At 33.9% G+C, this 22,666-nt stretch overlaps 3 protein-coding genes across 3 annotated transcripts; 1 reads left to right on the top strand and 2 right to left on the bottom strand.

The window, feature by feature from the left end:
* Positions 1–300: 300 nt before the first annotated feature.
* Positions 301–3,921, top strand: LOC122602983 (serine/threonine-protein kinase/endoribonuclease IRE1b-like). Its single transcript, XM_043775597.1, has 6 exons — positions 301–791; positions 885–1,432; positions 1,670–1,994; positions 2,444–2,616; positions 2,728–2,983; positions 3,321–3,921. The coding sequence occupies exons 1-6, from the start codon at positions 301–303 to the stop codon at positions 3,811–3,813; spliced, it is 2,286 nt and encodes a 761-aa protein (XP_043631532.1). The 3' UTR covers positions 3,814–3,921.
* Positions 3,922–10,468: 6,547 nt separating this feature from the next.
* On the bottom strand, positions 10,469–12,805 carry LOC122605721 (50S ribosomal protein HLP, mitochondrial). Its single transcript, XM_043778679.1, has 4 exons — positions 12,712–12,805; positions 11,952–12,014; positions 11,322–11,413; positions 10,469–10,848 (listed from the first exon to the last, which is right to left on the bottom strand). Exons 2-4 carry the CDS (start codon positions 11,983–11,985, stop codon positions 10,474–10,476), a joined length of 501 nt encoding a protein of 166 aa, XP_043634614.1. The 5' UTR covers positions 11,986–12,014; positions 12,712–12,805; the 3' UTR covers positions 10,469–10,473.
* A 2,360-nt stretch (positions 12,806–15,165) lies between these two features.
* LOC122605295 (G2/mitotic-specific cyclin-2-like) lies at positions 15,166–19,784 on the bottom strand. Its single transcript, XM_043778204.1, has 12 exons — positions 19,601–19,784; positions 19,336–19,401; positions 19,064–19,217; positions 18,861–18,917; positions 18,706–18,754; positions 18,384–18,515; positions 18,192–18,305; positions 17,072–17,164; positions 16,756–16,977; positions 16,558–16,656; positions 15,805–15,983; positions 15,166–15,483 (listed from the first exon to the last, which is right to left on the bottom strand). The coding sequence occupies exons 2-12, from the start codon at positions 19,391–19,393 to the stop codon at positions 15,333–15,335; spliced, it is 1,308 nt and encodes a 435-aa protein (XP_043634139.1). The 5' UTR covers positions 19,394–19,401; positions 19,601–19,784; the 3' UTR covers positions 15,166–15,332.
* Between the last annotated feature and the right edge of the window lie 2,882 nt (positions 19,785–22,666).

The following is a 22,666-nucleotide window of genomic DNA, read 5'->3' as shown; positions in this document are numbered from 1 at the left end:
GTGTAAAATTCTTTACAAGACTTGAAATTCTCTCAGTGATTTGAAAAAAGCTTTTCACTCCGATGATAAAACATTTATCCAGAGCTCCATTGGATGCCCTAATACTAATATGTGCTAAAAAATATCCCCATGTCTAAGATTCATTTGTGTCATTTCATGTTTTTCATTTCTAATATTGAGAGAGAGAGAGAGTGTCTCTAGATAATTCGTTTTTCTTTTCTTTGTCTTGTTATAGATAAAAAAAACCAACAACATCCAGCCAGTTTGAGTTGCAAATCACTTCGCTTCAATTCAATTCCAATGTCTTCATCATCATCAAGTGTCGTACCAACAAGAAAAAGAGGATGGACATATGATGTGTATCTAAGTTTCAGAGGTCAAGACACTCGCTACAACTTTGTTGATCATCTTTATCATGCTCTCACTCTGAAAGGAATACGTGTTTTCAGAGACTTGGTGCTCCTTGGACAGGAAACCATCTCAGAGGAACTCGTGAAAGCCATCAAAGAATCAAGGATTGCTGTTGTTGTTCTCTCTAAAAACTATGCCTACTCTTCTTGGTGTTTGGAAGAGCTTTCGTCGATCATGGAATGCCGTGATCAGATGAAGGTGGTACCTGTGTTCTACCATGTCGATCCATCCGATATTCGTGGACAGAAAAGAGATTTCGCAATGGCCTTTAAGGAACACGAGGACCGGTTTAGAGGAGAGGTGGATAAAGTACAAAAGTGGAGGGCTGCCTTAACTGCGGCTGCCAATTTACCTGGTCAACATAACTTGCCTGGCTATGGGTAAACCTCTTTTTAATCCGTCAATAATTAAATCGTAGATATTCAATATATAAAAAACAACTAATGCTGTTGTTACATGTAATGTATGTACAGGGGTAAATCAGCATTCATAAACAAGATTGTTGACGAGATAATAGTCAATATACAAGGTCTTGGGGGTATTAGGGAGCAGGACCATGCATTATATTCAAGTGTTGTACCAACAAGGAAAGGAGGATGGGCACATGATGTGTTTCTAAGTTTCTGTGCTAGGGACACTGGCAACAACTTTTCAGATCATCTTTATTCTGCTCTAGTTCGGGAAAGAATACGTGTATTCAAACACGGCTATGCCAGGCAAACCGTCTCTGAAGATGTTGTGAAAGCCATCGAAGAATCAAGGTTCGCTGTAGTTGTTTTATCTAAAAACTATGCCAACTCTTCTTTGTGTTTGGAAGAGCTTTCCAGGATCATGGAATGCCGTCATCAGATGGGTCGAAGGGTGTTGCCTGTGTTCTACCATGTCGATCCATCCGTCCTCACACAGGAAGGTGAATTTATAACAGCCTTCGAGGAATACAATGACTGGTTTAGAGGAGAGGTGGATAAAGTACGAGTAACAAAGTGGTGGCTTGCTTTAACTGCAGCTGCCACGTTATCTGGTTTTCATATCTCGCCAGACAATACGTAAATTAAGATCTACTACTACTACTCTATCTTTTAAACATGAATTATGATTTGAATCGTGTAGCTAACAACTATCAATTAATGCTCTTATTGTTACTATATATATTATGTACAGGGGTGAGTCTGCATTTGTACCAAGATTGTTCAAGAGACCTTAGTTGATGTTGAAATAAGTGAACGCAAAATTGGAAAGATACTGTTCTCTAACATAGAAATTGGCAAAGGGAGTAACGGTACAATTGTGCTGGACGGATTTCATGGTACTCGACTTGCAGCTGTGAAGCGCATTGTGAAAGCGCATTTTGATACTATCGCTTCAAAAGAGATAGACAATTTGATTAAATCTGATGGTCATCCAAACATTGTGCGATATTATGATGTTGAGTATAGTGAAGACTTCGTTTACATTGCTTTGGAGCGTTGCATCTGTAGCTTACATGAACTAATTCTGTCACCAACAAATCCAACTGTTCAGTCGTTGCAACTGACATTAGAAGTCAATGGTTATCCTTCTCCTGAGTTATTGAAATTATTGACGTTAGTCTGAGCTGTGTAATTACAATAGAGGTGAAACCATTTTTGTTTGATTTTTATTGGCAATTATAAAATGTTGGACGTGTTCATCGTCTAAGTCTTGTTAGGAAGTTAAAATTGGTTATAGTTAGTTATAGTCGGTTACTAGATAGAAAAGTTGTTAGAAAGTTGTGTCTACTGGTTAGAAAATATGTGTCTATTAGGAAAGGATGCAATGGTTCACGAAGGAGTACCAACGAACCAACACACCGCTTCACTCATACCATTTCATTGTCTATAAATATATGATCATTTGTATAGTTTTAACATGAGACAAACATGTGTGCAAGACAAGATGAAAGTCTGCACAACAATTCCGAAGTGTGTAATAACAACAATTATATTCATTCAATAGAGAAAGTTTATTACATATTTCTTGTTCTTGATCCTACTGGGACCAACATAAAATGTAGGGATACAGTAGCTGGACTTGCTCATTTGCATAAAATTAATTACATTCACCGAGACGTAAAGCCTCAAAATGTGCTTATATGCAACGAAAATAGCTCTATCAGCGCAAAGGTCTCAGATATGGGTATTAGCAAATACTTACCTGCCAATAAGTCTTCTTTAACCAGTGCAACAGGCAAGTCATATGATTCTTCACAAAATTCTTATTCAGAACCTACTTTCACTATTCGAAAGTCCATACGTACATAGGTTGTAAATGTTGATCATCTATAAACTATTTCCATAGGAGATGGCAGTTCGGGTTGGCTAGCACCAGAGACACTTCTCAAGGAACGTCAAACCCGTGCTGTTGATTTATTCAATTTGGGCTGCCTGCTTTTCTTCTGCATCACTGGTGGTCGACACCCATTTGGTGATAACATGCCTGAGCGTGATATAAACATTAAGACTGACTGCAAACCCATACATCTCTCATTGCTAGATGATATTCCAGAAGCTTTCGATCTTGTCTCAAATCTCATACAGCGTAACCCAGAGTCGAGGTAAGACACTTACCAAGTTAAACTTACAGTTGGCCAACTTTTAGTCGATGACTAGTGTCCTAATTATAATCTGTACATAGGTAACTGACTTTTCGAATGCTTAAAATTAAACCATTCAAATTTCAGTATGTTAAAAAAAAATGATTACAGTATATTCTTAGCTGTATGTATAGTTTTGGGTAATCGTTAATACATTAGTTATACATAAAAAGGGTTCATGTTGACCCGTTACAAATCGCTGACCGCCTGCCACAACTAATACATGCCGACCTCTAATAAATGGGCCTGGAATTGTTTGATTAATAATATTATCTGATGCATTTATTATGTTGCCCAGACCATCCGCAGCAGAAGTATACCATCACCCTCTATTTTGGGATCCCAAGAAGCGTCTCTCATTTCTCCGAGATGCCAGTGAGCGTCTACCTTCAGAAGACCTTAAGACTGGTTCCGGTAAGAAAAAAAAGCAACAAAACAACAACAATTCACCTCTCCTGAAAGCGCTAGAAAGAACTGGTGACGTTGCTTTAGGTGTTGAGCACAAGTGGAATGACAAGTTAGATATCACCCTTATCGAGTTGCTTAAAAGTCACGGACAGACGGAGTATTATAGCGTGCGTGGCTTGGTAGAGGCCATAAGAAACACATTAACTCACTATGACGAATACAACCAAGACATTAAAAATCTGTTAGGGGATGTTCCTACAGGATTCGATGCGTATTTCAGTAAGCGGTTTCCAAACCTGCTTATAGAAGTATACAAAGTACTAATAGAACATTGTGGGGAAGAAGAAAAGCTGAAGGAGTATTATAAAAAAAGGGTGGATTAAAGATAATTAGTGCTATTCAGAAGATCAAATTCTAAACCGGGTTTTGGTTTGTGAGTTTGAACCGGGTTTGATGGTCACCTGGTCAAAATCAACAATATCTGCACTTTGAATAAGTCTTGTATTTTTATTCCCTTGTGTGATTTCATCAGATTTTATTTTCTGCTAGTCCTTCGCTTTTGTAATATATTTGTGCTTCTATACCAACAACACTTTGCGCTCATTGAAATGATGACAAGTACAAACCTGCTCTTTAACGTATGGATCATGCGGTTGAGCTCTTCAGTAGGCATGCCTTTTTGGACAGTAGCCCTCCAGAAGGATATGAGAAGCTGTCAATCCGTGCAATACGCTGTACTGGTGGTCTTCCTCTAGCTTTGAAATCTTTAGGTTCTTCTTCCGCGGACGCCCATCAAATGTCTGGGAAAGTGCTTTAGATAGACTAGCTAAAATACCAAACAAACATATTTATGACACACTGAACTACTGAAGTTCAGTTTCAACCATCTAGATGTTTCTGAGGAAAAAATATTCCTTGACATTGCATGCTTCTACAAAGGTAAAAATGTAAAAGATGTTACCTCAATACTCGATATATAGCTTTGGGACCCAGTTATAGGAATCAGTGTTCTTATTGAAAAATGTCTTCTAAGCGTTTCAAATGATAAGTTAGATACGCATGATCTCATTCAAGAAATGGGTTGGAAAGTAGTCCAAGAAAGTGCTCCAAACAGCAGGCTATGGCAACTCGAAAAAATCCACGATTTCATCAAGCACAACTATTTAGAGAATCTATTTAGAATTTTAGCTTTTGAATTAGTCATACACCTTGATCTAAATTTTCTACTTTTTTTTTTGGGTGTAAAAGTGAATTATATTACTATCCAAAATATACAAATTTACAATAAGATCAACTTAGCCATGCCCAAGTATTCCAACTAAAAACTATCACAACTCTATCTCAGCATCTAAATTCTTTAATAAGAAAATAATCCAATCTATACATGCCTCAACTACAAAACCTCCTCCAAATTCCAAACCTTACAATCTCACTCTTCAACAGAGATCATGAAATTCTTGATTGCATTAGTATGAGACCAAGTAGTCCCATCTTGCATGACTCACTATTCTCATACGCACATGCAATCATCAACTCTTCAACAGAGATCATGAAATTTTCTACTTTTTTTCCTACAGGAACTAGAAGTAATTGAAGGCATAGTAGTGCCACTAGAAAAATATGTGGAGTTGAGTGGTGATGTTGAGATTTGATTGATTTTCGTTACTTGGGGTATCTGGGTATCGATATCGTTAGCTGAAATTGGTTGTATTATGAAACCCCTACAGATGTTTGTGAAAATGTCTAGGTGAAATTTACTTTCTACTTTTAGTAATTACTTGATAAAAATTACTTAAAGCTAATAAACACTTTGATGATTGTCTTAGATGATTCAATAACAAAAACACAATAGAACGAAAAAGCCATATGATAGATATTTGATAATAAGTTTAATACCAGAGAAATAGAAAATAGTTTTGTTATGAACAAACCCTAAATGCCAGAAAACAATAATCGATTACATTGAGAGAGAATGTTATGACACAATGGTCAGAAATTAGAAAATAACGGCAGGGAATGTTGCCAATCCCTAGAATTAATGTTGTATATAAAGAGAACAACAAAGCTGCTTCAGTCCCTCTTCTTTCTTCCTTTTATGCTTCCAGTCCCTCTCTTCTATATCTTTAGCATAAGTCATCTTAGGTCCCTGGGGTTCCAATGAGCAACTAGGAAGGCCAAGTCTGACAATTGATCTGCATATCAATTTAAATCAAAATAAGAACATATAACAATTAAGTTGATAAATTAACTTTTCCGGTGTTTCGTATATCTGATGAATTTGTTCATGGGTTATTAAATTGATGAAAAGTTGTCATGTTCGTTGATTTTAATCGAAATTGGTTAAGTACTTATTAGAGATTTCGTGGGATCGATACTTTGTAACGAGTACTAAAAACACTTCATGATGTTTGTGAAAATGACTCACTGATGAATTTGTTCATGGGTTTTTTAATTGGTGAAAAGTAGTTCATATTCAATGATTTTATATCGAAATTGGCTGAAGATTTCTTGGGTTCAATCTTGTGTAAAATGTACTAAAAACAGTTCATGGTGTTTGTGAAAATGACTAACTGATGAGTTTGTTCATGGGTTTTTGATTTGGTTAAAAGTTGTTCATACCCGTTGATATTGGCTGATGATACTATTGTGTAACATATACTAAAAAACAGTTCATGGTGTTTGTGAAAATGATTGACTGAACCTTCTTTTTTTGTCGAAAAGAAATAAGAATCGAGAATTCGTTTGTTTAGTTTAAGCTAAACTTATGAAAAGGTGTTTACTTTCATAAGTTTAATCTTTGAAATTGGTTGGATATAAAAGATATATGGGATTCATAGATAAAAACTTAAGCGTTGTTTTGTTTGATTTTTGTAGGTTATTTGACGAAATCCTGTATGCCCAAACGATCCTCTGACTTGGAAGAAACTGCAGTCCGTCCTGAATACCAAAAGATATCTTAGGAGTTAAAAGCTTTATCGAAGGTGGTTCAAGATAACCTGAGTGGATCCATCACTGCAAATCAGTCTGCAAATGCTTATAATGAGAATCCTTTGTTCCAAAGGGGCAGGTTCTATGAAGAGTATGCAGCTAGAAGGAACGAAAGGCTGAAAAGGAAAAGAGAGGAGACAGCAAAGAAAGCAACAACAGATGTCAGGAAATACGAGAGTGCAAGGAAGATGGCAACGCCGATGGTGGAGAGAAGAGAAGTGGTGACGCCAGCGACTACACAAGGTATTCTTTAAGAAGTAGCATGAAAGAAAACAAGAAACCACCGTTGGCTATGAGTTTTGAGAGAACAGTGGATGCAACCTGCAAGAAAAGGATACTTGCTGCAGCAATTCGTTTTTTTTATAAGTATTAGCGTTACCAGTGGAGGAGCTATGTGGTGGCCATAGGCCCATGGCAACCCCACAATTTCTATAAAACTCTAGTACTATTTTTAAGTATTTATTCACATTTAAGGTAATTGGAAACCCCAGATGGTGTAATTGAATTTTGTAGTTTAATTTACACTTATTAGTATCATGAAAACTGTCCGGCGACCCCAGAGTAGGAATCCTGACTCCGTCACTGAGTGTTGCCAGTATAAGGCTACAATAATATAACCCTTTTAAAGGTTTATATTAACTCTTGATTATTCATGTCATGACATATCATCATTTCATAAAACATTTATACAAACATTTAATATAGTTGTGTTAAAGAATTTTACGGGAAAAAAGCTAACATAAAATTTTATATAAATCTATTCATGATCTTAGACCACTTCATGACAAATAATCATGATATAACAACTCACTATCTATACTCTTTTATAAAAATTATCATACCCCCCATTTTAAGAAATAGTTACACAATAGTTACATACGAAATTACTAAATTATCCTTAATAAAAACCCACTATGGAAAGAATTTTTATAAAATACCAAATTTGCCCTTAATGAATAAATTTACACGCTAAACCTTTATTTTAATAATTAACATTTTAAGTCTTTATCTATTAAAAATTTCCACTATTACAATTACATCAACAAACACCACCTGACACCGCCACTACTACCAATAGTACCATCATCAAAACCACTAGACCGCCTTCCCCACCACTGTCGCCGCATTGCGCGGCTACCATGCTCGTGGTTGATAAAAAAAATCTCTTCAAACTTTATGAACTTTTCTTTAGACTTCTCATTGGTGATACTTGAAGTTTCCACTTAAAAATGACAATAGAGCCAAGGAGACATACCATCAGAAAGGCCAAACCTTATAGTTGATCTTTGATCTTTAAACGATTGTTTTTTTTTGTTACAAATTTGACAACAATTTCCGTCAGTGTTCTGCTACACAATCTGCAACAACTTGACTATGCAAATAGGTTCATATACGTTACCATTGTGTCAAATGTCTTAGTGGCGTGGTATAGGAATATTGCACGCTGGTCGGCTGGTATTAGTGTGTTAGTGACATGTTATAGGAATATTTCCCGTAAGCATTCTGCTACAGGAGACATACCATCAGAAAGGTCAAACCTTATAGTTGATCTTTGATCTTTAAACGATTGTGTGTTTTTTTTTTTGTTACAAATTTGACAACAATTTCCGTCAGTATTCTGCTACACAATCTGCAACAACTTTGACTATGCAAATAGGTTCATATACTGATATACATTACCATTGTGTCAAATGTCTTAGTGACGTGTTATAGGAATATTGCACGCTCGGCTGAAATTAATGTAGTTGCATGTTATAGGAATATTTCCCGTAAGCATTCTGCTACACAATCTGCAACAATTTTATTTGAAAACTTTCTTGTAAACAAAACTTGCTGCTTTTATGTGACATCTCAGATCAGTTAGTGTTTCATTTTATGATATGGAAAATTCAATTTTTACTTAATTGTTGACACAGCGTTAAGAGCATTGTCACATATTGAAAGTATTCTCCGGTCAATTTTGATGCCAATAAAAATATGAACATGTTTTAATCTAAATATTTGACTGATAAACCATCTGATAATCAAATGCCTGTGATCCCTTTAGCGAGGATTGATCAGATACTGAAGTTCCAGAATGTAAACCAACCATCTGAAAACTTGAGGACTTCAGATTTTGGTGTTGTGCAGGCTCAGGAGTCAAGCTGCTGGTCATGGAGCATTTGTTGCTCCTGGTCAGGATCTGGGTCGGATGTTTTGTCTCCTCAAAAGTGCAAACTCTCCGGCAAGATTTTGTGATCTCATAGTAGGGGACTTGCATGTAAGAAACTGAAAGGATCTTGCTAGGACGTACCCGCATTTGACCTTGGAGAACCTCGTCTTCAAAACTATAACATTATCCAAAATCTCCTATGTTACAGCAAACAACAGTGTTTAAAACTTAAATTCTAATCTATATATTTTACAAATAAAAATCCGAAATGTTTTGGTCAACTTTGTTGATGAATATCATCAGAATAGATATATGATAATCTTCTTTCTAGAGTATAATGGTTATGGAGAATGACTTCGTACAGTAAAAGTAACCGAACCATTTTCCATAAAAAGTTGACACTCCTCGGCATTTCCTAACGGATACAAATTGTAAGTAGACAATTGTATTAAAAAATAATAGAGAACGGGATGAAGAGTAACTCTTATTACTAAAGAGCTCAGTAAAAAGATAAAAAGTCATAATCTTTACATGAGGGCCCCAACTGAGAACTCTCCTAATGAACTAAAAACTTCAAACTTTGCACCAAATAGGCTTGCACCTAACAGCCTCAAGCCACTTCGGTCACTCTTATCATCTCAAACCTGAAAGGGACACAACTTGATACTAAACAAATGATCCAAAGCAAGGGTCATAAAGAAAATGCACACTATTTTGTACTTCATAAACATCTTACTTCAATAATAACTCAATGTTAAATATGTAGTTTTAAAAATAAATAATAATATGAAAATCAGTTAAAAGTAGTAATGTCTTAATAATGTATGTTTTTGTACGTATGTATATAAATCTATACATATTTATATAATTTTGTTGTAAATTTTCACGAGTTGACAACTACGGATATTACCACAACATCATATAGAAATACTTTTTAGGGACTTCCGATTTCATATACACTTTTAAAGTTGAAAAGTAGAGATAACTTGTATTTTGTTAATTTCTTTGGCCTTTGCCCGAACCACATGAAGGGTCAAATCTAACATACCCATAAACTCATGGCGTTTTCCCAGCCCATATGGAGTGGTAATTTGTATGGAACTTGTGGACTAGTTACATCAAAAACTCTGATACCATGGTATTCATGTAAAAAAACTATGCCTTCAGTCATTGCTTCAGTTATGACGCTTTTGAGACATGAAACAAAAAATCTAATAATAGTGAAAAAGGCTTCAGGCATACATAACACTATGAAACCTTATTATATAGGTCATCTTAAGATATTTTTAAAAAGGCTTAAAGATTCTGCACATCTTAAAACAGCCCCACTAATTGATTATACTCGGAGTCCTGGACGCTGACTACTAACAAAGGAACTATTGGTAAAAGTACAAAATTGCCCTTAACTCCAAACATGGATTCAAATCACTTATTCTACAATGCTAGAGTTTAAGGGTGATGAAAGAATCAAAAAGAACTTGCTTTTGTGATCTAGTGTCCATATCCTCTATGTAGTTATAGAGGTCCAGGCTCAAATAACGGTCAAGGACCGATACTTGAGATATCGGTTATCGCGGTGAAATAGCGTAATTTTTATATTATGCAATTTCTATATATATAATAACTAATATTTGATACTTAATATAAATATCAAAAGTCAAGCTTAAAAGTGTCAATATTTGATAGATTAGTATTGATACTTGAAAAAATTAGTGTGTAATATGTTGTGTTTAAGTTTGGGCCAGAAATTTAAAAAAAAAAAAAAACCTGGAAGACCGCTATTTAAACCGCTATTATGGAGGAGGACTGATAACCGCTATCCCGCAGCTATTGACTATACAGCATACCATTGTTCATGTTATAAGCAAATAGTTGCAGCAAAGGGTACTTGAGGATTCATACCTTAAGCAATATGCTGTGCAAGACTGAGTATCTTGACATGCTTTTTCTTCCTTAGCTCATGTGGAACCGGGCCAAAGACCCTGGTTCCAATTGGTTCACCTTGCTTGTTGACGAGCACAACGGCATTATCATCAAACTTGACCTCGCTTCCATCACAACGGCCCTTCTGCATGGCAGCACGGACAACTACACCATATACCACCTGCCCTTTCTTTACTTTTCCACCTGGTTGGGCCTCCTTCACAGATGCAACTATCATATCCCCTAATCTCGCTCCTTTCTTTCCCTTACAAGCTTGTATACACATAACTCGCTTTGCCCCGGAGTTGTCTACCACTTTCAGATTAGATCTCATTTGGATAAAAGTCCTTATTTGCTGGAAAAAGACATGATTTAATGAAGTAAACTAAGGAATACAGGTAGCTAATTCAACCCATTTACTCATGGATGGGTCGATTTGGGTTATGTTTTATCGGTAAGTCAAATAAAAGAGTAGCTTAAAAAGAAACGAAGAATATGGGTAAAAAGTCACTTGAAGTATACTACTAAAGCATTAAGCCTCTCAAATCATTTGTTCGTAAATTAGAGTTCCAATCATAGTCGGCACACTAATTATTTAAGAAATATAGCTGCCACTGCGGCTGGTTCCTTTTCCCCAATAATGTCTTCTGTCAACGCTCATAGAGGACCCATACATGAGTGACGATCAACCTAACCTGACACATTCTGACCCACACCATAGATTAAATTTTTAGACCCATTACCCAACCCACCGGTTTTGACCCCTTACAAAGGAATTTTGGTCACCTAAAGAAAAATTAAATGCATCATCGATTATATAGAACAGACCTGAGTCAAGAAACTATTGCACATAGTATCCTGTGGTGATCTTATCATCCCTGACGAGTAACTGCTGAGGCCCCGAAGCAGCGAATGACCAACTAGTTTGGTTTAGTTTCATGCATTAAAAAGGTCAAACAATCAGAAAATGGAAAAGCTGTTAAGCTATCAAAGAAAGAAAAGAAACCAGGTAAGTAAAACTAAGTTTTTCAATGACAAAACGGCAGATACCAAAAGCTAAAAATAAACTACAGATTCAACCATTTCTTACAGAGACTGCAAGTTTACTAAAAATATTTGATATGCATGAAACTATTTCCAAGGACACCCTGATATGAGTGTCCTCAAACAACTGCTGGCAATCTGATCTATAGAGCTATTTAAATTTTGAAAAGGATCTAAAAGCAGTTTTCAGTGCAGTACTATTATGCTTGATTAGTGCTTGATTTGTTAAACGCTTTATTTAGGTCAAACAAAATCACCAAAGTTGATCTATGCAAACCAAAATAGAAGAAAGTTCTTTGACCAAGAAACATATTATTACTCGATATTACAAATACTCAAAAAGTATAGCAGTGACATGAATCCAACAGGAAAAGTCATTAATCGTACTCAACAATCAAAGCTTAAAACACATACCATGACGTAAATTAGACACAGAACTCGTTGCCATCTTGAGCTACTATAATTTCCTTCTGCTATCTGAGAAGGTATATCAAAGGTTAGTATGATTCAAGCAGATACAAAGGTGTGAGCTTTCATGAGTAAAGTGCACATAATAGTTCACAGCGACAATTATGGGAAAAAGAAAAACGATTTCGGTAGCCTTGGAGAAGTAAAATCAAAAAAATTTTGACACCCCAAATCTAAAAAGGTAAAAAAAGACGGATCCTCGTTCAGGCTAACGGGAAAATCAGATCCTTTGGCTCTAATATATGCAGCCTAGCCGGTATTTTTCTTACTTCTTTTTTTTGTTAATCACACTATGAAGTCATGGTATATTTTTATTAATGGCCTAACCGGAAAATCTTTTCTAGGAAACAACACATATATTCCCATTCTATAACTTGAATATTTTTATTACTTGTATGTAACTCATTTTCTTTACCTGTTTTCAGTGAGGCATAACATCAAACACCTTGAATGCATAAAAATAAAATTTCTTATTTATAATTTTTCCAATACTATCATATCATCGTTACTAATATGTAAGGCTAATAAACTTGATAAACTCTGAATTACGAATTTAAATTCAGTAAAACATCATACTAATAATAATAATTATTATTATAGTAAAATGAATAATGTAAAGTTTGCAATTGTGATTAACAATTACGAGTAATAAATGTAATAAATATCAAGGAAAGAAAACGAGAATGAGAAAGAGGTGGTGATGGACCTTGCAAAATAGGTCTCGCCGTCGATTGAATAGAAATGTCTGCTGCGGTGGTGCTACACCCTTGAAATGATATAGAGAGAGGGTCTCTCTTGTAACTTACTTTATAATGTAAGGGCTGTTCTCTAAAATATAAATTTAGGATAAAACTTTTATTTTTTAAAACATTTTGTGGCTATACGACATCATGAAAACATCACCGTAAAATTGTGAAGTCTTGCATGTATCCTGAACAACGAAATTTTAACCATGAGCCGTGACAAATATTCAAAGGGAAAACCTAAGATTTGGATTAAAATTAAGAGAAAATTTCATATATATCATTGTTACGTTACAAAATATCATATTTATCCAATTAAATTTTGAAATATTATATATGTCAATTTTAATTTATCAATATATCAGTTATGTCATTATTGAGTAACAAAATATTATATATGTCATTCCTAATCTATGAATGTATCAAATATGTTATTGTTAATTAATAAAAGATCAAATATATATCTCCAAACAAATTTTAGTCAAAATTAACAGGCTAAAACCCCAGCGGTAACCCTGTCTTCCCATGAAGGGGTTCCTTCCTGTTGACACAAGTTCGAATCCTAGAGAGAGCAAAGGTTTTCTCCCAATTAAGTGTAGTGCCCTTAGGCTGCTTGGTTGGGGGTTTTCCCTCCCTCGTGATTTCCTGACGCACGGTCGTTGTTTCTTGAGCACATCTTGCCCGGTGGGTATAGAGACCACATATGGGGTCTAACAGTCTCTGATGTTCAAGGGCAGCCGTCCCATTAACGTTCAAAAAAAAACATTAAATATGTCATTGATTCAATTTATCAAATGTCATTGGCATATATTGTACAATTAAATTAGTTTAATCAAAATTAAAAATTTAAGTTTGTTTTTAAAGTATCAATGATAAATTTGAAATTCATGGTTACACCCGTGTTTTCTTGTTTTTATCTTCCGATCGATGTATTTTTTATTTTTTTTTATCTAAGTGTGTAAATTTAATTCAATGTTATTGAAATGATTAATTTGATTGATATTATTAAATCCGTTATTCGATTGAATCCATGATATATAATTAAGTGTTCTTGCAATCATGGTTTGTAAGTGACTCAACCATGTGTGATGTTTTTATTTGTCTCTATGACATTTGATGCACTAAAAACTCATGAACTAAAAAAATGGATAATTGCGAATTTAAATTTTAATGATAAATTTAATTATTATTTTAATATTTAATTTAAGTTAATTGACTTGTTTGAACATATTTGATATATCATATTGACTTGTTAGATATATTTTGAAATTAGTGATGACTTATATAATATCTATAATGAATTTGGGTATATATGATATTGTTTTAGTTAAAAATGGTATATTTGATATTTTAAAGTATTAAAAATGGTATATATGATATTTTAAATTTTAATTGGACAAATATGATATTTTGTAATTTAGTAATGGCATATATGAAATTTTCCCTAAAATTAAAGTTTAAGATTAATCTTTTTTTTTTTTTTAAATTTCAATATTAATTAGTTAAGTTTCCTGGATGTTATAAAAAAAAAATTAGTTAAGTTTCAATTTTGATTATTGATTCAAAATTAATCTAGGGTATAAGATGTTCCAACTTTGGATTAACTTAATAAAATTATTATCCTTTAAGTTTAGGTCCGTAAATAAAAACATAAAATATAATACTTCACTTTTTTCTTTTTCTTTTTTATCATAACGTTTTCATACAAATACATATTCGGTCAATATTATCGATTAATATTGTATTTCCGTAAAGTGACTTGGCATAACACTTGTGTTCGATATTATAAGAATTCAAAACAAGCGATCCTATATTGGATAAATGAAATACAGTAATATATTGTATATTTGGAATAGGAGTCTACAGCAATATTGAGTCAAACTTTATTCTAAAAAATTGGTGATATATATGTACAAGAGATATACGCATAAATTTCATGAATAATCTACTTTATACATGGTGCATAATCTACTTTATACATGGTACATAATGATGTTTGTATGTTTTTATATATGAAAAAAACATATTTGTACAAGTAAAACTTGTTAAAGTCAATTTGAAATGTAGAAGAAACATAACTATAAATAGTTGTCCATAAAGAACTAAAGAACTATCAACAATACATGATTTGTTACAAAATTCCAAATGTAGTAAAATCCAATGTGAAGTTTAAAACCAACAATTTAACCTTGTTAAACATAATAAAATCCACACTTGTTTATTATTACTATAATTATTATTATTAAATTTCCTTACGAGTTTAACTAGGTATTATAAATCCACACAATCTTTCTCATAGATTGACATAAGGTTAATATCTGTTTATGTCACATTTCTTCAGCCGTACCAAAGGAGAAACACAGTTAAAGACACACTAACACTTTTTTATTTAATAGAACACTAACACATATTAAACGGTTTAAACAGGCTCACAGATGGGTCTAGACAAGCAAATACATCTAACGGAAAGAGTAAAAGAATCCTTGTATTACTTAACAAACAACCTATGTGCGGGCAACTATAGGTTGCTCATCTAAAAACCCAAGTCAGTGTGTTTCAAACATAAGTTGTCAAGTCATCATCATCAATCCCAAAACCTTGGCTCCAACATGAAGTTGGCAGGCTTGATCTGAGATACACGGCCATACTTGGATGTGTCATACTTCTTGTACACAGATAGAAATTTCCCGCTTCCTGATTTCTGGTGCAAACCAACCATCATCTTAGAGCATTCCCTGGAAAAGAAAAGCAATATAAATTAGAAGTGAAAAGAGTTTGGTACTTTGGTTTACCCTAAAAGTATTACACTATGAACCAAGTTGATGGTTCGGTTCACGTTAGAAATACTTCTTTCATCAGTAAGGATTTCAATAGAATCTGACTTTCTTTCATATATCTTGTTTTGTTCAACTCAATTCAGTCATACACCAATGAAACACTTGTGATACAAAGTATGAACTATACAAACTTTGAACTAGTACACAGTACTGCTTTTAATAATCAACAGTTTTGTTAAACTGCTATAAAACCACCAAAAATAAGGAGGTGAAACTTACCATAAATTGTGCTCAGTGTAGGTGGAATGAAGTTCACTTGTTTTAGTCCATTGTCTTGATCTGCTGAGAGTACATTCTGCGGTGAAAACAGCAGCTGCTGCTAGTAGTGAAGGTGGGAACTTCAGCATTTCATACTCCACCAGGCACATATCGATAAAGTAGAATGATAACAGCTCAAGCTAAATTCAGAAAACGAGAACACTAATCAGAATAATAATAAAGAAACCAGTGGTTCATTTCTTTAACAGATAGAAAGAGCAATAGCCTTCTTGAAATAACGAAACATAAATCGTATAGTTGTTAGAAAGTCAACATATTTAACACTTATTGTCCATAAACAGAGAACTAATAGATATAACACCAATGCAAGTGGCCATTAATCTGAAAAAGCTTGAGACTACAAATGATTCCATTTTTCATGTGGATATTAATAACTTATATTTGCAACAAAACGGGTGATTTAATTGTTATAAATTAGTCGTATTGGTGACTAGTTTATCCAAAGAATGATAAAATAGCATCATTCTTCTTCCAAAATAGAAAAATAAAAGAGAAGCAGTTAGAAAACAGTCATCAAAGTGCGCCCAAAACCAATCCAACTATAAGAATAAAGTCGATGAATGGATAGGAATAAAATAAAATAAAAAAAAAGACATATTTTCTTATAGCACCTGTTTTAGCGGTTCCTTTTTACCCATAATCAATAAAATAAGCAGACAAAATGGATTTACAAGATCGAAAGAAAGGCCAAACCTCCTTATGAGACTTTGCAGCTTTGAGAAACCTCTTGATAAACACGTAGGGAGTTGGAACCGATAGATTGAACTGAAGGGTATTCACTATTAACTTTTCCTGTTAGGATCAGAAGACAACAAATATGAGTTGTTATGACGTTATTAGATAATAAATCATAAAGAAAAATTGATCATAACATCTTGTTTCTAGACTTACCATATCAAGAACTTCTGTTCTTGTGTAAGCTTTGTCCGAGATCACTATAAAATCGTCAACAACAGGGACAGAGATTTCTTCATACTTGCATGCTAAAAGCATGGCTGTCACTCCCACAAGCTGCAGTTCCTTCCGTGATACAGCCTCACGCTCCAAGAACCGGTCAATCAGGTTGACCGTTAGGTATAGGGTTTCTTCCATCAGCTCAAACTTGTAATGCACCTGTGGTGGTTGTGATAATATAACATCATAAGTTACTATAAAACTTCCATTCTGCATTTGATATGAAACAAGTTAAAATCAATATACAATGTACCTCAATCAGCCAGTCGATTAGAATGCTTCTCATCCTGTCGGTTATGTCATACTGTTGTTGTGAGATATACATAGGTGAAACGCAGCTTGATATCTGCAAATTTGTATATAAAGTAGTTTTAGAACAACCGAAACGGGAATTCAACGTGTATTATTCAAGACAACTTTTTCATAATAAAAAACAACTTCTTCACTTAAAATCCAATGAAATATCGATATGAATCATGTAACGGTTACAGCCAGAGGTTGGCACAATATGAGCATGGTGGGCGGGTTGGGCAAAAGGGAAAAAATAGACCTTTGGTGCTAGTCAAAATGCTTTAGAAATTCACTTTTGGAACTATCAAACCATTTGACTCATTTTTTCCTAGCTAACTTTTTAAATTTGTTCCTTTGTATAAAAACAATTTAGACAACCATCAACCCATTGACCCGTTTCCTATGATGCAAATATTTTGGCCTTACCATTTGACCCGTTTGAGACAAGGATAGCCTAAATTGACCCATTCCGAATTGACCATGTAACGATTACAGCCAGAGGTTTGCGCAATATGAGCAGGGCGGGCTGGTTGGGCAAAAGGGTAAGAATAGACCTTTGGTGCTAGTCAAAATGCTTTAGAAATTCACTTTCGGAACTATCAAACCATTTGACTAGTTTCTTTCTAGATAACTTTTTGAATTTGTCCCTTTGTGAAAAACAATTTAGCCAACCATCAACCCATTGAGCCGTTTCTATGATGCAAATATTTTGGCCTTACCATTTGACCCGTTTGAGACAAGGATGGCCTAAATTGACCCGTTCTGAATTGACCAACAGGGCATATTCTAGATTGACCAATAAGAATTAGTGTATGATCATGAATCTGATAAATTTATTACCCCCTATTCCCCAAAAATCGTAATCAGTTTGTCACTTTTGCCACCACCCGATTATCAGGTTCAGACACATTGACCATAGCCTACTGTTTACGATTAATGAACAACAATGACTAATGAGAGTCCTAGTGACAACTCTGCATATAAAACCAACCGCTAAATCTAGATAAGCCTGTCTTCGGTTTCCATTTTCAACTTGCTCGTGTGATTATCAAATCTAACAGCATGAGAAACATAAAAATTACCTCTTGTTTCCTGTAATGTGCATAAATGTCCTCAATATACTCCACTACTGAAAGCGGATCATCCCTGTCAGCATCGTCAATGTCCAAATGTGTTTCTTCATATATGTCCTCATCCTAATTTACATATTCAACACATTAGAAGACTATTTAACTTAAAACAAAAATGCAGGAAAAGATTTGTATTGAAACTACCATCCTGTCGATTTCTTCCAGCATTGCCTCAGTATGCTGCACAAACATTGGTGCATTGAAGTCATCTTCAACATCAATGATGCTGCAGTCTTCAGGCTCATCAATGATTACTTCAATTTTTGGCTTCTTTCCCTATTAAAATAAAACATAAACAGATTTATATTCTTCTAAAGTGGTTGTTATATATATATATATAATCATTGGAAACACAGAACAGTATAATTTAATATAGAACAAAATCGTTGTCAGTCAACCTAACCCTACAACCCCAAATTGCCCCTTTTTCCATGTCTAACAAAAACGATATATAATTCGTGTGTACCTCTGGTAAAGGCCTGGATGGTTTGCTTGCAATCTGTGCACTAACAGTCCTGCAGAAACAATACAAATGAAGAATTCATAAACGATTTGGTTTATTTATACATATCCAAACACAAACTTCTTGTAACTAGAACGAAAATAAGGCCTATTACCGACCTAGTAACTGGTCGTCGAACTGGAACCAGTGGTTTCTTACTAGAGATTGGATTGTTTCTAAAATAAAAACAAAATCAAAAAAAGAGGACAAAGTATTAACATGGGTACATGAAGACACAAAAGATTAATGATATCGCAATAACTATTAATATATATATATATACCAAAGAAAAGATATAACAGTTCACATTAGTATATATTACCCTATGTATCCACCATTACTCAGATAACTATACTCTCCCGGAGCTCTGACGATATTCTTGTTGATTTCCCCCAATACTCTTCGGTTTTGCCCCATGCCCAAACCTCCTAATTTTCCGCCTGCTGCTGCCTTTAATCCTCTTTCTCCTGCTACTCCTATAAAACATCAAATTTCCAAAAAAATTCATCCACTTTATCATATAATCAAACAGTTAATCTACATCAATATAAAACCGAAGAATTTTTAAGAAACTTAATCTAAAATAAAAGTTACCAGATGTGGTTCTTGTAGGGTGAATTACATCCGAAAACTTTACTTTTGATCCAGCCATCTCACAATCTATACATATAATCAAAAACCCAGAAAAACCCATATATCAGATTCCATTAAAAATATAAAAAAGAACAACTTTTTATAACAAAATTCAAAAAAGAAAAAGAACCCAGTAAATAAAAACAAAAACCCATTAAAAAGATTCAAACTTTAAGTTAAGATGATCAAGATTTGAATTCATAAACTATCAAGAACACATGTATACCCAAATTCTTGAATATTCGAAACCCGGTCGATTAATAACACATCCAAAATCTTCAAGTGTGTGTGTTTGTTTGTGTGTGTGTAAAGATGGGTTGATCAATTATTGGAAATATTGATCAATTGATCCGTTGAAGAAGAAGAAATATAGAAAAAGGGGTTTTAAAGTAATAATAATTGAATTCGTAAAGAGCGGAATTATGTTTTTGTTTCACATTGTTTCCTTTTTCGAACTCAACGGCTAGTTTTTCCATCCGTTGGATGGATCTCTCCTCTTATCTTTGTTTTCTTTTCATTGAAGGTCCCTCAAGTTATTATTATTTTCATATATGTGGTTGTAACTATAACTATTGCTATAATCAACCTAATCATCAACCTAAATTGTATACCTAATAATCGACTTAATTATAAGATGGTAACATGTGAAAAAATCAGGGGGCAAGATTATGAAAGAAAAATTAATAGAATATACATGTCAACTTTTAAAAGCTATTTTTAAGCATATGAGTTAGGTTAATTAATAATTTTCCTTACTACATCGTTTTATTTGGTATCATTTTTAATTAATTTATTGCATTGTATATAAATAATTAACAAGTAAATTAGGCATGAGTTTGATAGCTTTATGTTTATACCAATATTGTTTTATTTTACTTATAATTCAGTTTTATATATATATATATATATATATATATATATTTTACCTTTAAAAAAAATATCGTCTTTAAAGCTATGTGTATAGTTTATTTAAGTATATTAAAATTTGTACTTTGTTATGTAAAAATTCAGGATTGGTTTTTTAATATTAAGTACTAGTTTTTATCCGTATAATTACCTACTAATGACGACTTTTAAGACGAACATTATCATTTTCCCAACCTTTTATGATGTTCTTTTTTTTTTTTGAATTTAAGCTTCTAACAATATATATGATATTATGCATAATATATACATATACATTTATATAAAACCATAATGACGTTGTATTCTTTTGTAGCTAATTAACATCCATATCTACTACTCCTTTATAATGATTATTAACCCTCCTATTTTAGGAAAGAGTTTAGAAAATAGTTAGATGAGAAATTACTAGATTGTCCTTAATAAACAACTCTTAAGGAAAGGATTATTAGATATTACCAAAATTACCCTTAATGAATTTGTAACATTCGTGATTTTTGACTTAGTTGACTTGTAACTTAATGAAATTGAAAATGAACGAATTTGTTAGCTTATATGAATTTTTGAACGTTTTGTTGTATAGTAACGTAACGTGAAGTCCGTTTGTATTTATGGGTTCATTTTAGCGTTTAATTGGATAACGAATAGCTATTGGTCGAATTTAGCGGGACGGGAGCCCAAAATTTGACTCCCTAGTCCAGCCACCCACACCACACCCCAAACACTCCATCTCTTCCTTTCCTTATCTCTTTTTTCTTTACCTTTCCTCTCTCTCTCATTTATTCTTTCTTTCTTGCAACAACCACCAAAATCCACCATAAATTCATCATTTAATCCTGAAAATCTTGTGTTATTAGTGATAAATTAATTAACTTTTGTAACCCTAATAATAACAAGCATCAAATTCCAAAGAAATTCCAAGGTTTTAAGTGTTCATCCATTTTCTAGGGCTCAAACCTGAAATTTGGGCTAAGAGTCGAATTGGTAAGTGTTGTATAACTTAACATGTTTCTTGTACATTGTAGAATACTTCCCCATTGTGGATCTAAACGTTTGGTGGTTGATTTTGGGCGTAAAATGTGTATTTTTGCTCAAAAACATGTTTTCGGTCATATCTAATGATTTTGGAAGTGGGTTTGTGTAAAAACTTGTTTCTCATGTGTGATTATACTTGAAATGAGTTGTGGTAAGGTTTGGAACTTTGATTTGAGGTTTAACTTGGTCAATTTTAGTGTTAAAACCCGTTTTTTAGCAAGAACGTGCCCAGGTGTGCCACATTGAGTATGCATGTGCCACGGTTTTTGTATAAAGTCTGTACAGAGTCAAATATGTGCCACATGCATATGTGCGTGTGCCACATATTTGCCAAAAATCTGAAAAAGCCAAATATGTGCCACATGCATTTCCTGCGTGCCACATATTTGCTAATTATGTATATTTTGTGCTCTAAAGTGTCTAATCCTTAGTTGCTTAACCCAAACTCACTCTTACATCTAAATAATCCATAACAAGACGCGTGTAACACCATGATTTCTCCGTCAAGATTTAGTGTCAAACCTCAACTCGTGTTCAACCAAAACATTTATCTCTTTAACCAAATGTTCTAAATTCATCTTATAAACCATCTTTGGGGTTGTGGCATAGTGTAGGATATAATGTGACGATAAGATCTTGATGTAATAGGTTTGTGATCGTTGTGCTCCTCGCTCACCCGCTTAAGCTCTTTCTAACAACTCCTAAGGCTAAGGTGAGTTTCGTAGCCCCTACATTTACTTTATTTGGGGTGGAAAGTGTACTCGTTTGTTATATGCTTGTCGGTTGATATGATTGATTATGATATTAAACGAGATGATAACTACTTGATTGATTGCTTGTGATATTGAAACGTTTATTACATCTATATGCTCACGTTATGGATTGTTTAATCCACATTATGGCTATCTTTATACTCACGTTATGGGTCGTTAGACTCACGTTATGGATATCTCTATATCCACATTATGGATTGTTAACTCCACGTTATGGGTATCTTTATACTCACGTTATGGGTCGTTAGACTCACGTTATGGATATCTCTATATCCACGTTATGGATTGTTAAATCCACGTTATGGGTTGTTGAGCCCACGTTATAAAACGTTATTAATCCTCGTATATCGTTAACGGTTGTTATCCCGACACACTTGATTATATAAACTAAACCTACGAACTCACCAACTTTATGTTGACACGTTTTAGTACACTTTTCAGGTGATCAGGTTAATGGAAGACATATTGGATAATGAATGATTGTTTGCATGCTAGGATTGGACTTGGACTTACTGTGGATCCGTGATTCATTATTCCCGCTTATGGGTTATGCTTGGGATCATATGCCATCTTTTATACTC

This window comes from Erigeron canadensis, chromosome 6 (genome assembly GCF_010389155.1).
Source record: "Erigeron canadensis isolate Cc75 chromosome 6, C_canadensis_v1, whole genome shotgun sequence".
NCBI classification, from domain to species: Eukaryota; Viridiplantae; Streptophyta; class Magnoliopsida; order Asterales; family Asteraceae; genus Erigeron; species Erigeron canadensis.
This window is presented reverse-complemented; position numbering and strand designations above follow the sequence as displayed.